This window comes from Myiozetetes cayanensis, unplaced genomic scaffold (genome assembly GCF_022539395.1).
Source record: "Myiozetetes cayanensis isolate MyiCay16 unplaced genomic scaffold, myiCay2020 scf2-11, whole genome shotgun sequence".
Lineage (NCBI taxonomy): Eukaryota > Metazoa > Chordata > Aves > Passeriformes > Tyrannidae > Myiozetetes > Myiozetetes cayanensis.
In genome coordinates this window covers 85649196-85667463 of record NW_026087411.1, presented here as the reverse complement: position 1 = coordinate 85667463, position 18268 = coordinate 85649196, and the positions used below count along the sequence as shown (strand labels likewise).

The 18268-nt window shown below is 36.6% G+C and overlaps 1 protein-coding gene across 2 annotated transcripts in view; it reads left to right on the top strand.

Moving 5' to 3' along the window:
- The window catches only part of SMAP1 (small ArfGAP 1), an 88592-nt gene that overhangs the window by 16403 nt on the left and 53921 nt on the right, over nt 1–18268 (top strand). For both annotated transcript variants that reach the window (XM_050316911.1, XM_050316910.1), the window contains exons 2-4: nt 9733–9866; nt 10556–10641; nt 14683–14758. In XM_050316911.1, coding sequence (XP_050172868.1) covers nt 9733–9866; nt 10556–10641; nt 14683–14758 — 296 coding nt within the window. The remainder of the gene's footprint in view (nt 1–9732; nt 9867–10555; nt 10642–14682; nt 14759–18268) is intronic.

Genomic DNA, 18268 nt, shown 5'->3' with positions numbered 1-18268 from the left:
CACAGATTTACATTTTTTTCTTTTCAGCGATGCTTTTACTTTATACTTAGCTATCAGCTTATGAAAACATTTTGTAAGAGCTCACTGTTCCCCATTTTCCTTTTATTTCTGCATATAAAAGGAATATAAATTGTACACTTAGAACCATAAGCCTTTCAGCAATTCCTTGCTGACAAGGGAAAAATTGCAGTCAAGCAAGACTAGCTCCAGAAGTTTCCTACTAATACTGTAACACGCTGTGTAACCTTGTCTTTTCTGGGAAGTACCTAATGCTGCTAACAGGAAATGACAGCTTGCACACCTTATTCTGACACAGGCAGTCTTTCTCTTTACGAGGGAACAGGCAGGATAAAATTGGAGCGCTTACTCCTTAGCCAAATTGAAATTTCATTTCTGAAGCTGTTAGCTTATTGAACGTGCCGAGGTTGGCACCTCTGTCATTTCTCATACTTAGGGCACTGACTTTACTTTCCAAAGGGTGTGCTGTAGCAGGCTGGTATCCCACACGGCTGGTAGAAGTGCTGTGACCGTGTCCCGTGGACTCTGCATGTGCTCTTCGTGTACAGTCACTGACACGTGTACTCTGTGTAACCAAGGGTGAGCCTGGCGGGTGTGGTTACCAGACAAGGATCAGGAGCTGCTCTCTGACAGTTCTGTAGTTGGTTATGATCCTGCTTACCTGGGCAGTGTTAGGATGGGTGAAATTTGTGGTGTGAAGTACTTCCAACTAAGGAATACCAACTTTGTGAAATTGTTTTAAAGGAAGTTTCCTTACAAAACATTGAGTTAAACTGATATTTGCATCAAAAGTAAGTGCTTTAATGAGATAGGTATTCTATTTAAATCCTACCATCTTAGAAGTAAGATGAATAGGAGGCCTTGGTGATGTTTTGGGGAACATATCTCCAAAAGCTGTTCATGTTCTCCTTTTTCTCTTAATTTACATCAAAAGTGATCGACTACATCTTTATATATAGAACTTCGTGGTGAACTCTAAATATTGTATTTTATTTTACAACTTGGCATTTGCATCATATGATCCCATAACATTTTATTTTGGAAAAGTAAACTTCTGAAATCTTTGTCAAAAGATTTTTAGTAGCTGACTGTTAATAAGGCAAAAAAAAATTAATTCTTTCACTTTGTCACATTACAACGTTGCTTGTGCCAAAGGGCTATTAGACAAGAAAAAGGCTGTTTATTTCAAGAATAAACTGACATTTCCTGTGTATGTCCAACAGCTGTAACTAACTAGTCCTCTGATTTACAAACTGCACTTTTTTCATATTCTAAACTTAATTCTCTGTAAAAAGGTTTTGCTGTTTGAAATTACTTGGATGCATTCCAGAATTAAAGTAGTTATGAAGCCAGCCACTTGATTTTGTGGCTTAAACAGAGAACTGAAGGAACATTCATGTCACTGTACTTCCTTTGTAGTTGAGGCTTCATACAGCCCTTGAAATTTATTTGAAATACTTTTAGCAGTTATTGATGGTACTGAATCGAGTGGATCAATGAGCTGAAGGAATAATTGAAACTGGTTGATACATATTTCACCCTCTGACTTCAAGAGGTGGGACAGATTGTGCAGGGGAAGAGTTTCATTTGTGATGGTTTTACACAGCCCCTTTGGAGTCGAGGATAGGACTGAGCTTAATGTATTTGTTGATGACTGATGAAAAACGGTCATCCAGAAGGACAAGTTTGGAGAAATTCTGTCCCTGAAACTCTCTACCACTTTCCTGACCACTAAAAATAGCCGAGCGATGCTTCTAAGGCTTCTGTTCACACTGTTCTTGCAGTACACCTTGAACCATATGAATCTCAGCTGTTATCAAGCTGGGCTCTGGAACAGTGTGCTTGAGTCGTCTGCTTTCAGTACAGCTTTATGCTGCTGAGTTTGATTTTATTTAAAACTACGAAACCAGCCCATTTCAAACACTTCTTGTTTGAACTCCTGTCACATGTGGGAAGTTTTAAGTTCTGATATTCTGGCCTCGACTATCCAAACACAGATTTACTAAGGCACCTGTAAGAGATTGCTAAAAACTACTGTTTAATCCACAGCCTTTTGTTGCCTTTGTTTATATAAAACAATATATAAAAGAACTTTGACATCTGAAAAGCATATAAAGACTGTGCTTGCATGTTTTTCCTAGTCTTGGGTGTGGAGGTAAAGCAAGGAAGCCTCTTCTACTGTAGAGGAAAAGAAACGAAGCCTAATGTGAGGAGTAGATGTGACACAAGAATGTGTTTCAGGCTGTTTGCTCTGTTTAATCAGAAACTAATTCAGTGGATCAAATGATGAATAAATACTCCCATATCAGTAGTTTCAAAAGACTTAAAGTTCAAGGACCTTGAAGAACATTTTATTTCATAGAATAAAGTTCTTGCACTGTGATTCTTGCATGATTTCCTTTACTTCAAGGTCTTTATGCAAAATCTTTTATTATTTTGGAGATTTGTTCTCTAATTCACAAAGTCTGTTCCGTGGACATGATTAACATTACAATTAAGCCTTTTGCATTGGTGGTGGGTGGATGGTGTTTTCAGGTAGGTTTTTTTTCTCTCTCCCCAGAAATATTAGACTGAAAATGGATGACAGTAATTGATTTGTTTTGAGCATTTCAGTATCACCTTGACTTAATCCCTCTCCTCTAGTGTGTTATGTTTTGAGGAGAGAAACTTGGAGGAGTCACTGTAAGTTCTGCTTTGGTTTTTTGCTCTTCCCTGAGTAGCCATTGGAGAAGAGACTGTTTTGTGTTAATTTCTCTTGTTGAATTACATAAAATACAACCACTGCTTACTTGCTTTTCTTCTTTTCTCTGTATCTGGTGTATAAGGGTCTTCTGTTCACAATCTTTATCTGTATATCATCTTGGAGAGATTATAGATATTTCTGGAGACTATTCTTTGCTAACTTGGTTGAAATCCTGAGTTACAGAACACTTGAATAGTATGAAATGTGTGTGGGAGTAATGTAGAGAGAGAGAGCACTGCATGGGTATGCTTGGATTGATGCAACCACTGAGGATTGTCTTTGGCCAAAAAGTGGTAGCTTTTAGTAACTGTCTGTGAACCACTCAGGATGAGTCAGGTGTGTAGATTTTCTTGCAGTTAATTTTCTGTTCCACAAGATGGAGCCAGTTCTTTGGCAAATCAGCTCTGTCAACAAGCAGCAGAATTTGAGGAAACAAAAGAGAATTAAAGTAACTTGACCATGCATTGTGGTTAAAGAACAGGCTAGGTGCAGTTGAGTGAAAGGAAGAACTATAGTTTCTGAGAAGTCTTTGAAGATGTTGGCCCAAAGTAAGTTTGCTGCAGACTATATTAGACATGCCAAGCAATTAATACTCTGTGTAATAATTGGCTTCCTTCCTTGTAGAATTTCTAATTGGTAACTAATTGCAAGAATGTAAAGTGAAAATTAATTTAATGTCTATGTACCTCCATCATACAAACTTCATTTAAAGTTAGTCTTGACAAACTTTTTTCCATTTAAAACTTTCTCTCCAATTTATTAGTTGCCTGGCAAACTGGTTTTATGCACACAGTATAAAGGATTCAGAATTGTTTACTGAGATGTAAAATAGTTGCCCTTCCCACTGACAGCAAATATAAAACTGAAAGGCTGCATCTTTCCTTTTTGTACCCCAATTCAGACCTTTGTTTGCTCTCTTTGTAAGTTAAGAGGTTTAGTAAGAGTGGGCAGCACCTGTGTTGAGCAAAAGGAGCATTTCAGTATTAACTGCAGTTATAGTAAGCTGAACAGATTGTAGTGGACTGATGGAGGGAAGGAAACTCTGAATTATTGTAAAAAGGGAAGCAACCATCATCATTCTACTTCATAGTCAAATCTGCAGTGATTTTGTTCCATTGTGGGTGTCTCCCAGTTATGTCTTATTTCTTTTGTCTCTTTTTAGTTTTTTCTGATCTCCATTGTCTTTTTCTTTTTTCTAACATGTTTGTGTGACAGGTTCTCCTACTTGTGCCCAGTCTCGCCTTTCTCACTAATTTCCTACTGGAAGTGGAAGCTGAGTAGAGGCTGGAGTGTGGACTGAGATGTTTAAAACAGTTGAAGGATTTTTTTACAGACTAATCAAATGAAGAGCTAAGGCAATGTTTCACACTGTATTGACTGCTTGAATTCATATACAGTTTCACATGGTTTGTAATGTGAAAAAGTACCTTTTCCTCAGTATTTTGAAGGAGCAGTATTGTGTAAGCCATGTTTTGTACCTCATACAGTACTGTGCATGTGGTGATGCAAAATAAAACTTGAGCAGATGTAATAAAACTTAAATCTTGGCCTTAAAAGCACTAGTTTGCTTTGTCTTGTGTTTTCTTTGGAAATGTGCTATACCAGCTTCAGCATTACCATTCCTGTCATTATTCTTGACCGAAGATCTGTGTCAGCTGTACCCACAAAAACTTGGCTGTATCGTCTAAAACTGTATTAGCAGGATGTGTCAGCAATGCTGTGAATTGTTGTGGCTTCTTCAGTCAGCTGCTTCCTAATATAGTGGAGTATAACACATGGTCCTTATGGAGAGAGTTAATGGGATTGGGGAAGAAAGTGATATACAGGAGTATGTGCACTAGCATTAAACACGTGCAAGGTACTAGTCCAGTTTAAATAATATGAAGGAGAAATCTGTCATCAAAAATTATATCCTGAAAGAGGCAAAGTGTGGAGGAAAAGTGGAAAAATTTTTAAAATATGTTGAGAAAAAAAGCTTTCCCTCACCAGAGAATATGTAAAAAATTACGCCTTTTTCACAAAATTCACACTTTGATGTTCATTTTGGAATGAAAGAATGGCATGTGAAGTTGGATAAGTTTTTTGTCAATTTAAAAGTTGGCTCAAAATCAACTTATGTGAAGGGTTTTATCTAAAATTATGTAAATTATTTTCAAGCTCTTTATTGCTTAAGTTTTAAACAGCTGAAGTCACTCTTTGAATTATTCTCAGTTTTACAGCTACCAAGTAGCAGTAGATATTTCTACAAGTAGGGGGAATGTTGGTTCTATACAATAACTATACTGGCATGGAAGTCTATTGTAACTGGAAGAAACCTCTCTAGGTTTTTTTCTTAAATTCACAAGTTATCTAAAAATTCAGAATACTTCAAGATAATGGCAGGTTATGTTGGTGGCTATTTCTTTCATTCTTAGAGTCCAAATGGTCTATAATAAAGAGGCCATTTGTCACGGTTAGTGTTGTTTCCTTGAACCTGATTGAATAGTTCTGTATTCAACCCTTGATACGCAGTTCCTGAATGTAAGGTAATGTAGTAGCAGGTGTGATGGATTGACCCCAGTGAGCAGCTGAACACCCACCCCACCCCTCTCTCCAGTGGGGAGAAAGTTGAAGGAAGGGGGAAAGTCTTGTGGCTTGAGACCATGGCAGTTTAATAAGGAAGGCAAAACCTGTGCATGCAAATGAAGAAAAGAGTATTTCATTCAGTAGTTCCCATCAGCAGGTGAATTTCAGCTGCGTCATGGAAAGCAGGGTCTCAGCTTGTGTAATGGTTGTTTGGGAAAGCAGATGCCATAACCACTGTTGCCCCCCTTCCTCCTCTGTCTTTCACCCAACTTTTATTCTGCAAAATGGCATAATGCCATAGGGTTTGGGATGTCCCTTTGGTCAGCTGGGGTCTGACTGTGACCCCTCCTGGCCTCTTGCCCACTCCCTGCCTACTAGATGGGGATGGGAGAGAAATCCTTTAATTTGTGCTAGCATTGTCCAGCTGCAGCCAAAGCACTGCTCTTGTCAGCACTTTTTTGATCACAAATCCAAAGTGCATCTCCGTAGGGGCTGCTATGGAGCAAGTTAAGTCCATCCCAGCCAGGTCCAGAGCACTGGGAAATGTCACTTGGTATTTTCCATTTAACAAGCAATAGCCAAGACTCCAAATGAATTTTTGCAAAGCCATATGACAGCTCAAATGCATCCTTCTGTCTAGTTCTTACAAGAAACTTACACTTGTACTGTGTTTAAATTTCAAATCAAAATTAATCACTCCTTTTTATGAAGGCAACTGAATTATAGTTGCCAGTAAGACTAACTATGCACAATAAACCTTGTGGGCTTAAAAATCTAACCTAGTTATTTTAAGGGTTACTTAAATTGTGAATGATCTTACGCATTAAAAATCTTGTCTTGATTTCTCTGGAAGATAGCACACACCTTCACAGCCACCTGTTAAGAACTGAAAAGAAAATTTAAGTCTAGTCAGTAGACTGTATATAGAAATATGGAAAAGAAAGTTCAGAGTGAAGAAAAAAAGAATTCAATTCTCATCTTGGAAGCAGCAATCTGGCTTAGGATTGCTGAAGTTTTTTCCTTTGTTCAGCCAGGCAGTGTTTCAGGGACTTCACAGGATTCTAGTATATAGTCTGATATAAATATTGGTTGTTCTCAGTCCTATGGCTTTTTTCCTTAAATTAATTTCAGCAGAAATTGAAAGAGGCTGAAAGTATTTTTAACCAGATACCTCCATTTTAAACAACTGAAGAAATTACTTGAAGTGTATTTTTATATTGGAGTGGTGCAGCAAGCTGCGGAAGAGCAGCTCAGCTCTTCTAGTAAAAATTGTGTATTCAAATGGCTTTCAAAATAAAAAAATTACAATTCTATTAAAACTTATGTCAAACATGACATCAGTATTTCATTTTATTATTTGCTGATTGAAGTTGCACTGAATAACATAGTTCGTGATAGGTAAGATAGCATTGCTACTGACACATAGAGGTGTTTTAAATAGAGTGAAAATAGCAGTCATCAAGATTCTTAATGTCCAGTCTTCATTTCTGGAGCCAAATGTCCATCTTTGGAATTGGCTAGCAAAATATATATAGCAGATAAAGCAGGTTACTCCTGTCAATTTTTCTGAAGAAAACCAAATGTATCTTTAAGGACCCAGAAGAAGAAGCCTGTGAGTATTTTGATTAGAGCAAAATATTTCCTGTATACAGAAAAAAAGATCATGACTTCATACAGAATTGGCAACCCTGTAAATTTTTTATTGAATCAGACCAAATTACCTTTTAATGTTTCTCACACAGGAGGGTTTGCAGACTAAGCTTTAGTTGACTGTTTGGTTAAGTCAGGCACAGTTGGTTTGATGCCCACACAGAAAACATTTTCTAACTTCTTTTGCCTAGTGCTTAACTGTGGCTGTAATTGATTTTTATTAATTAAAACATTTTTCATTTGAAATGATTAATATTACATATTAGTCAGAATTAAATTCAGAGGCTACACATGAATATTTTTGTTTGGCCTCAGGTTTGCCTGTTATTCCGCTGTTTAATTTGTTCCTTTATTGCTTAAATATATTTGATTTCCCCAATTTATTTTATAAATAAGTACAAATTAATGAAATCTGAGCTTCTGGGAAAATACAAAACTGCTCCTTTCCAGGAGAAAACCAGCTAATTCACAAGTTGTGTTATAATCTTTCTTTTTGTTAACAAAGTTTCAAGTGTAATATTTTAACTACAAAGTTAATGACCTCTCTCTTAATTCATTAAGGTAGACTTCAGTCATGTCAAGTCCTCCTTCCGATCTTGTCTCATTAATGTAGAACTTGCCTATCTGGGATCTCATAGCTGAGAAAGAACTTGAAGAACAGGAAACTCATTTGTGGTAAAAAGTTCATAGTGGTTGTGTAAAGAAACTATAGGGATAAAAACATGGACAGCATACAGAAACTGCAGGTAAACACCTGTTGTCCCTGTAGTAACTGCATCAAAACAGGCTTTGCTTTTTAGCAGGCACATCCATGGGTTATTGTTTGGGGAAAAAAATGGATAAGCTGTTGGGCACACAAGACTTTGTCTTACATTTCTGTTTCTAAACCATCATGGCTACATTAAGCAATTGCATAAACTGAGGTACTTGATCTGCAGTGGAGTGGCTAAATTTCTTATTTCTAAGTTTTATTAAGTTTCTTCTGGTGTACTGCTTTAGCTGAAATTTGATTAGTAGGTTGAGGCAAGTGACCTGCAAAACTATCCTGGAACACTAAATCTAAAAGTAGTATAAATTTTAAGTGGAATATTCCTGTAATATAAATCTACCAACCATAAGGTCAATGTGAGTATTTTGTATCTGTAGTGTTTTATAGGGGAAAATATAAAGAGCAGATTAATAGGTTGGTAGTTGTTGAACTGTTTAAGACACACATTACAAATAGTCTGACCAATAGTAGTTATCTTAGTAGTTATCTGATGAGGAGTAGTTTTAATGTATAATTACCACGTAGGAAATGATGTGTTAGTTTTGTTGAGTAACTGTTAGATCTCTTCAGCCCTGAAATCTAATTTAATGATAGTAGCACTGATTTTGAAAACTGCCAGTCATCTTAATCATTTTGGTCTTAAAGGTCAAGCAGTGGACATCAAATGGTCTGACTTTTTGAGATCTTGAACAAGATAAATTAAAAGCAAAGTGATTACCCAGAATACAGACAGTATTTCCACTAGTAGGAGGAATGCTTCTTGCAACCAATCTGGGGATCTGTGAATGTACCTTGGGATTTCAAATATCAATTCTAAAGAGTGGAGTCTAGCTGAAAGGATTTCTCCTGCTTCCTTATTTTGGCTGTTGCTGAACAGTGCTCACACAGTATCAGGGGTTTTCTTGTTTCTGTTCTGCTCCCCAGAGTTGCATAGGGAGCAGAGTTGAGAATTGTTGAGAAATGCGAAAGTTGCATGAGTGGTATAGATTCACATCTGTTATACAAAAGCAGAAGATAAGTGCTTGAAATGTTTTCATGCTCTTCAGTGTGTTTTCTTGCTTTTGATAGTTAATTATTTAATCTTTGAACTCCTTTGAGCTCAGAACTAGACGGACTTTAAAGCAGTGCCTTTAACAGTGGTGGTGTATGGGGCTGGATAAAATGATATAAATGTGTTTAATTAGAGACTGCATAGTAACTTCCAGTGAAGCATTCCAAGTGTCACTGCAGTCATTCAGGCCAGCATACTTTAACTCTGTCTCAACATGCCGTGACAGCTGAGAAATGATGGAAGGGTTCATAAATCAACCTGATTCTGTGAAAAAATCAGTCTGTGAATGGCAGCTCATACTATAGTTTAGGAAGCAAGGGTACTGAACATACTCATTTTTCCAGCATTCTTAGTCACGGATATTTTTATCAGTTGGTTTTGCAAATCGGTACAATCATTCCCTAAGAGCTTGCATGCTATTGTTGTAGAGTCAGTGCTGTATGAGGTATTAAAGGATTTGTTCCATTAATATAAGATTGTCCTGCATTTAATTTCAAGTTAAGTACAGGTGCATGTCTTAAGAAGCTTTTAATTCTTAAAATGAGCAACTTCTACTTATTTCTGCTGATGCGTGCACCTGAGGCACAGCCATAAGGATTATTCAAGATGCAAGCAAAATCTTGTTGTTGCTAGTAAACCAACTTTCTAAAGTTTGTTTATTGGGCTTTTTATGACATGGGGAGATGGACACAATATATGACTTTTTAGCTTAGTCTGACTAATTAATGTTCTGTGACATTATTTAGAAGTAGAAATCTGTGAATAAAATTGTTAACAGCAGAAATTGTTAAAAGTAATACATACCTTAGAGAAACTGCCATGAGCCTTTATTCAAACTTGTTCATTCAAATTGTCAGTATAGAATTATGCCAGAGAAAGTCTTCACAGTATATTGGAATTTTGAAAATAACTGATTTATTTCCCCATTCCTCTTAGGTCCAAGATGGGCCTCTTGGAACACTGGTGTTTTTATTTGCATCAGATGTGCAGGAATACATCGAAATCTTGGGGTGCACATATCAAGGGTCAAATCTGTCAACTTGGATCAATGGACGCCAGAACAAATACAGGTAAAATATCTTAAATATGTTTTCCATTTGGCGGGCTTGCCAAGAGTACTTTTGAAGGGATTTGCATTTATCATGATGCCCAACTTAAATGTTTTGTAAACCTAGTAGTTCCTAACGTGTTATATTTCTGCTGTAATGAGTTTAGGTTCCAAACACTCACTTCAGAAATGGGTTTAGCTATCTTTTCTGTATAATTTTAGATGTATTCTACCTTCCCACAGGGACCCGGAAAGCTACTTCTTTGTTGTATCTGTAGAAAGTGTGTTGTAAGCCTTTTCAGTAGGTAACACTAAGGTAGCATTCACACATCTGGTTATGTTGTTTTGATGTACCAAGCACTGACTTTTCTAGGTATTCTCCAATCTGAAACCTTTTTCTGCCATCAGACAGATTTTCTTACTCCTTTTCTTCATGGTCTGAAGAGCCATCTTGAGAGATGAAAGCTTTTCTTTCCCAGGATGGGTTAGTTTATGCTGTAAAGAGCATCAGTGTTTTTTGCTTTTGTCCAGCAAGTCTTGGCCAGCAGCCCTCCTGTGCCGTGGTAGCATCTCCCAAGACATATGGCACCAGAGAGATCTTCAAGTTAAAAGCTTGTAGTGTCATTTAAGCACACCATTAGCATTCTGACTGTATCAGGATTTAAAGTATTGATGGACATGAACTAACTGTTTTCTACCACTTTTCCTTAGTGCATGCAGGAAATGGGAAATACTAAAGCAAGACTACTCTATGAAGCTAATCTGCCAGAGAACTTCCGAAGACCTCAAACAGATCAGTATCCTTTTTGTTTTAGCTTTCACACTGAAATGGCTTTCAATGCAATTTAGATGTTATGACTGTTTCAAGGAACTGCTACATTTGGCAGCTCATCTTATTTATTTCATTGATATTGTTGTATAAGAAATGACAGGGGAAGTTGAGAACAGTTCAGAAAAGGTTTAAATTACTTCAGTTATTGCAAATCTACTTTGTAATGAGATTTGGCAAGCCCCATTTATTTTTGCTTTCTGAAGAGGTGACTTCATAAATTCCCTGTATGTAGGAAGGTAGAGTGATATTAGAGAATTCTTTAATATTCTGTCTTTCTTGAGTAACTGTCAGTTGAAGTTAGAAGCATTTGATCAGGAAATAATGAGCTGAATGGTGAAGTAAAATAAGCCATTGGATCCTACTCAAGTGAAGTATGGATTTCCTTCTCTAGGTGATTAGCATGGGAGTACATAAAAAATGCCTAACCTCCCTGATGGCCACCACTTGTGTTTGTGTGTGGTTGTCACTATGTACCTGGAAGGAAAGGGTTGGAAGAAAAACTGTCTACCAACAATAAATAACTTTTTTTAAAAAATACCTTTTTTAATTTACCGAATCAGTAGGATAATATATAGTGGCATTAACTTAGATTTGTATTTTTCTTGGTTTAGTGAAGTTACTCCGTTGGTAGGATTTGCTTCACCTGATCTCACTGGAACTCTTTTAACTATAATGAGATCCTAAACACCTAGTGTTAAGTGAGCTGAATCTTTCCCCAGCTCTCTTTGCCTGATGATGATACAGGCTACAGGTGCTCATAAACAGACTTAGTTGTAACTGGATCTGAATATTCTCCTACATTCAAAAATGATTTTGGTTCTTCCGTTTATTAGATACTATGATGGAAGATTTTTTTTTTTTAAATGCTCTTGAGCAAAACAGATAAATTTTTTCATATTCTAGTAACTTTTGAATTAAACATACATTCCCATAATAAAAAAGTAACTGGAACCAGATAGCACTGTAGTATTGCAGCTGTATATTCGAGAACTTTATTTCAGCCGTAGGACTGAAATACTTTGACTAAAACTTACTCAAAAATGGATCTCGAAGATGTATATTTTATTCTTACTGCAGCTAACTTGAATTTACTGGTGCTATTGCATGAGAAGCAATAATGCTTTACTCTAAACTTTTCTTGTCAAATCAAGCCCAGAGTCTAATTTTTAGACTTTCAAAATAATTTCTTTGTTCATACTGTATTTGTTGAATTAATCATATACCCTTTTGAACAGTTGTCAGCTTCTGAGTGGTGGACTTAGTCAACTGAATATATTTCATTGCTTGTGTTTTCTTTATTAAAACTGCAATACCAGGACAGGTGATGCCAACATTTTTTTTTGTTTGTTTCTCAATTTCCCCATAACTTGGCAGCTACTTACCTACTTGGCATTCATGACCAGCTGTTGTGTTATGGGTGTTTTTTGTCCTTCCTCTTTGCTCTTTGTATCACGACAAAATTAGCTTTGTGTATCACCAGTGTTCTGATTATGAATATTCTCATGTTCTGAATATTCTTTTGGATGAACTATGAAAACGTTTTTCATGTAATGATCAGTTTTGTATATATTCATCTGTATTAGTCTGTAACTTCCTGTAGCACTATAATATATTTTTTTAGGTAGGAAAGTGGACACACTGGAGAAATGTGTATGTGAGATCTGCCCAAAATCATTTACTAAAGGTCCCTGATCACATCTGCTTCTTAATCACAAGACTGACCTTTCTGAGTACTTTTTTTCTTCCATTCTACTTGGCAGGGATGCTGTACTGTAGAAGCTAACTTTGAGGATCATTGTGGTCGTTTTTTGTATGGTAGTTTTAGCTTCCTGTTGGAAAATGTTTTTTCCAAAAATAGAGTGAATAATTTTTTTGTGTCTTCATTTTACTCAATTCTTAACAGTTTTGGCATCTGTTGAGGTTGCTTAAAATTCTTTTGTTAGCAAGAACACAGTAGGTTATTCATCTAAAGAAACTTAGACATGATCCAAAAATTCATACATATGGAAGGGGGTAACTTGAATAAGGTGGATATTTTTCAAAAATAAGCCACATGAAATTGAAATACTTATGATTCAGTGTTAGTAATTTTTAAATTAAACCTTTCTAATTGTCTGAAATACCAAGTGTGCATTCTGGGCAACTGCTAAAAATAGGGAAATCATAGAATCATAGAATTAACTGGGTTGGAAGAGACCTCCGAGATCATCGAGTCCAACCCTTGATCCAACCCCACTGTGATTACCAGATCAGGGCACTCAGTGCCACATCCATCCAGCCTCATCTTAAAAACCTCCAGGGACGGTGAATCCACCACCTCTCTGGGCAGGCCATTCCAATGCCTGATCACTCTCTCTGTAAAGAACTTCTTTCTAATATCCAACCTGAACCTCGCCTGACAGAGCTTAAGCCCATGCCCTCTTGTCCTACTACTAATTGCCTGGGAGAAGAGACCGACCCCCACTTATGCAAAAGACCTAAAATATCTAACCGCCAAATCTGTGCAACCAAAACTCAGAACACTTGGCAATCTTAATATGGTGTCTGAAAATATTGTGGCAAATAGCTAAGACATTTTCTTTGAAGAAAGATTAGTTTGTTCAAGAGTCTTTTATAACAATCAAGTTTTAAGTCTTTTCTATATTAGTTGTATTTTAGTGCAGTTATCCAGTTGCAGCCCAAAAGCATGGAAAAAACATTAAATTCCCTTTCTCTATCTTCTCCTCCCACGGAGTTAATATAAACCAATAATTCACACTGCAATTTGGAAACAAATTTTTCAAGGGAACCCTGTTAAGTTTTAGCTACATCTGTAAAGTTGTGGGAGGCGCGTATTACACAACTTCCATTCATCTGTGATTTGATAATATACATTGATTCTTTTGGCAAAATGACAATATAAAGGATAATGCAGTATTAGTACTAAGATAGTTGTACATTCAAAGTGCAAAGATAATCTTTAGAATTTATATATATTTGGAAAGAGGTAGAAAAGAATGTTTGGGGTTTTGTAACTTTTATGAAACAGTGTCTTCAGGTGACACTTACTGTTTGAAACTAAATGTGATTTTTGACAAAACAATTTGGTGTACAGAGTGAAGGGACTGAGCTCAGCGTTAATCTTAGGACATAGTATGTGGAGGTAAAGTACCTTTCCAAAATTGCTTTGGAAGTTTAAGAGGCAATGAGTCTGACCTTCCACAGTTGCCATTTCAATTTTTGAATGGATAATCCCATTGCTGGACAAATTAGTTAAAATTTATTCTACAGATACCAGAGAACCAGCTTTACTAAAGTTGAAGTGTTTACACTGCTTTGCATGAGCTGCTTTATGAAGCTGAGAGAGTAATTCAGGAAAAACTAGTTTTCCTTTTTGTGTTTGAGCTACTGCGTTGCTAGTTCTGGTTTTCTACATCAACATGCTTGCTGCTATTGCCATCTTTGCTTCATTTTATCACTAGTGTTTTAGTTTTGTTTCCCTTCCACAGGGATGTTTGTTATAACAGGAAACTCTCAAGGAGGACTTTTGGAGAATCTTATGATTAGCTTTTGATACATGTATAACTTGTTCAAATCAGAGAACATGTGGATACATTTAATCTTTTTTTTCTGAAGAGAAAGTATTTTTTCCCAAGCTAAGATGGTAAACTACAATTATTTACAATATATAAGTACCACTGTTCAAGTATTTTCAGTACCACAGCCAGGTAGATTATAAATACTGGGTGATGATGTCCTAACTGTAGAATGCTGGGTTATACTACATCTTTTTCATACTGGTTTCTTAAAAGATTAAACTGATTAATTCTCTGTAGTAAAAAGAAGTTCATTTTGGACACTGCAGTAGTGATTGTTCTGTGTAGAGTGGTTTGTTCTGCTGTTTTAAAACTAAAAAATGAGACGCAAGAATCTGGTGCAGTTTTTGAATTTGAATAACCTGTGAGCTTTTTAGGTTAATGTTACTATTTATCTGAATGTGTATTTTCCTTAAAGTAGCTACTTCCAGAGCTGTGGAGTTTTTCATCAGGGACAAGTATGAAAAGAAGAAGTATTATGATAAAAATGCAATCAATGCCTTCAATGTAAGTAAACAGTTTCACCCAGAATTCTGTCACTTTTTTTTTTTCTGAAAGCTACATAAGAGAAATGTAGGAAACATTATGTGTGTTAAAATGTCTTACAGAGTCAAAACTTTTTGACACAGAGCTAACTGCTTTCCTCTGTATCTCTTGAAGGTTATTCCTAGGTTCTGTAAGTTTGATAAACATTGTCTATTACATTTATAACAGCGGAGTGTTATGATCCAATAAGTAGTTTGCTCACAACTCTTTATATTCTGTTTTCCTCTTTCAGTGATGAGTAGTTCTTTAGCAGTATACTTTGAGTCCTTTATATTTTTCCATGTTACAGGGATGAAATAGGATGACTCTTCCTGGTGACATTGTTGTTCCTCATTCTCTGTAATACCTTGATGAGAAATCCCAGTGTGTTTTGAGTCCTTCTTCTGGTGAATTCCAGACTGCTGCTTGCAGTGAGGTGCACTGCAGTAGCACACAGACAGTATGGTGAACCAGCTGTTTAATCAGGTAGTCGTGTGTTCATTGCAGTAAGTTGGTGAAGGCTTTTCTGGCAAAGAAGTTTTGAGAATGTCAGCCTTGGCTGAAGTTCAGAGTCTTGTTAGGTTTTGGTTGCTCGTTTTTTGATACATCTATTTCTGTGACATACAATCTAGTTAATATGTTTTTATTTATATAGTTGTATTTATGCTTAAGTATTATGCATGAACATAATACAGCTGTACCCACATTATGTAAGTGTGGCCTAACATGTAGCTTACTTCTCCGTCTTACTAGGCGGTGCAACAGTGAAGCAAGTACAGGTGTGGGCGTAAAGAGTGAGAGTATATGCTGCCTTTCCCATCTGAGAAAATGGATCATTGAATGATGGTTTCATTTTAGAAGGGGAAAAAAAAAAGCAAACCTGGAAACTACAGAAGTGTATTTCATTAAGCGTTCTTGAAATGAGGGAAAATTGCTTCACTTGAAAAGTAAAATATGGTTGGGGTTTGAATTACACTGTCAGCTACCCTTCTTTACTTTTATTCCTAAGTAGAAAATAGGAAGAATAGTTTAAAATTGTACTTCTTTACAAAGTTAAAAAGACTCCAAAGATATTTCTAAACAGGGAATCTTGATGTCTAATTTAGTAGTTCACTGCTGTATTAATATGCTCAAATGAGTAATCAGAGTTTGCTTTATCATGTTGCAGTCTAATATGAATCCCTGTCATGGCAGCAAGGATAGAATCCAGACAAGCTGAAGAGATGCATGTTACTGCTGAGTATTTTCTTCCTACTTGGGCTTTTCTTTCTTTGACCATTGTAAATGGCATAATCTCTTTGGGATAGGAACAAAATCTGATTATGAAATATTTTAGCAATAGATGACTCACGCATATTCACAGTCACCTGCATTTCTTCAAGGCCACCAAACATCAGGTTTGACCTGGGCAGTCTGAAATCACAGTTAGATGCTAAGATCCTTAAAGTACAGTAACACCTACAGTTGTAGTCTGGTGCTTCTACTGGGTTACATTCCTTGGCCCTGGCCCAGCTCACAGGCTTGTGTAGTGCTGTGACTGGTATTCAGTGATCATCTTTCCCTAACAAGGAAGAGGAAGAAAAGGTGAAGCTGGGCCTCCATTCTGCCTGTCTCATACTCACCTCTTCTGCTCTGGATACTGTTGTCAGGGAAGACAGGGAGTTACCTTATGCTTCCACAACGTGGAGGTCTGTGTGAAGTTTGAGAAGAATGTAGTGAGGAGGGGAGTTCTATGGAGTACATTTCCATGCACCTTTGCAGGGTGTTGTGACAGTTTCTAAAACTTTATTTTGCAGTCCTGATGACATCTGAGACACTTTCTCTCTTCCTACCCTGCCAGAAGGTGGCTAAGATTCCATGGGAACTGAGGGGCAACTGTGGAGAAAAGGGGATTTTCCTCCTTGTAACCTTCAGCCCCCCATCAAGTGTTTAGGTAGCATCAAAGCACTCGCTCATACAATACTTTCATGAATAACAGTGAGCGAGAACAGTTCTTGTAGGCTATTCTGATGAGGTGTCAGTGCTACACCAGGGCAAGCCCTTCTGGAAGATTTCTTGACTTACTTTTGCAGAGAGCACCTTGTACCCTATTATTAATCAAAATTAGCGTTGTTGGGGTGACATGAACTTTTTAGGACACTTTTCATTGTCACCTTTGAAACAGAAACACTTTCGGCTTGGATTAGGACCAATTTAAGTTGGAGATGCATCTGTATGTTGTAATTTGGTAAAATGAATCCCTTCTAGGTATAAGCAGGTAATACAGAAGTGCAGAAACAGGCTCGCTGTGCCCTAAGGATCACTTTCCTTAACGTGGTAATTTCACCGAAGTGGTGTTTAAAAATTTAAGCGTCTTTCCCAGATCTCATCGACTGTTAGAAGTTGATGGTGGTGAAAGCTTCCTGTAGCATAAAAGTTGTTTTGAATAGACTATCTTAAAGCACGCAGTACAATATTTCTCTTAGCTTAAGTTTGTTGAGTTCATAAGCTTTTCAAGTTTGTCTAACAGTACATCTGTGTTAATGTACTCCATCTGTTGGAGCCCAGCAGTCTGTGTCAAGGTTCAGTTTTTGGTTGTCAGGATTCGTGTGTCTTTTGTTACAAATTTTTTATTTCTTATTCTTAATTATATGAGATGTTTTGTTTTCTGACAAGACTGTTGTATTACTAAATTTGGTTTTTAGAATTGCACACTACAATAACAAAATTAGCTAGAGCAGAAACCAGTAGTGCCATCAAACATGCAGATGAAAAATACGCAAATATGAAACATTTAATTATTTTTCTTGTGGTTCAATGGAAAGCATTGCAGGATAAAGCTATGGGGGGAAAAAAGCACCTGTGGTTTTATTGGCAAGTTACATTTTAAATAGAACTGTGTTTAAATAGAAATCAAATATGCATTAGAATAATACTGACCAAAAGTTGTTTCACTTTAAAAAATATTTAAAATCTACTAAAATGCATAGGTCTCGGAGTTTTTTGGTCCATCATTTTTGGAAAAATGTGAGATGAAGGTTCTGTATCACTGATCAAATCACTGTGTTGAGTGCATATAAAGGTTAACTATGCAGGTATCATCAGATGCAATCTCTGCAGCTTTTAATACAAATAAGTTTATAGAGGAATGCATATAGAAATTGCCTTATTCAGGGTGGATGGTGAATCAACTAAGTAGATTTCAGATACTTTCAGTCTCAAAAATTATGAACTGGTACAATCTATTCTACTATATCAAGTGGGAATATATTATCACGTCCTGACAATGTTTATAGAATAGTAAACAAAGTTTCTATATTTAAGAAAGGGTGTGAATTTTGTATGGAGCAGATGTTCTATGTGACTTAAGTTCATTGCAGGAACATTTTTCATGTTTTCCTAAGACATAATTTAACAAGTATGAACTTAGGCAACTGGCTAAATTGTGATGTTCATTAAGAGACTGCGATGGTGCACTTTCTGGAAACTTACCTTAAAGGAGATTAAATCTGT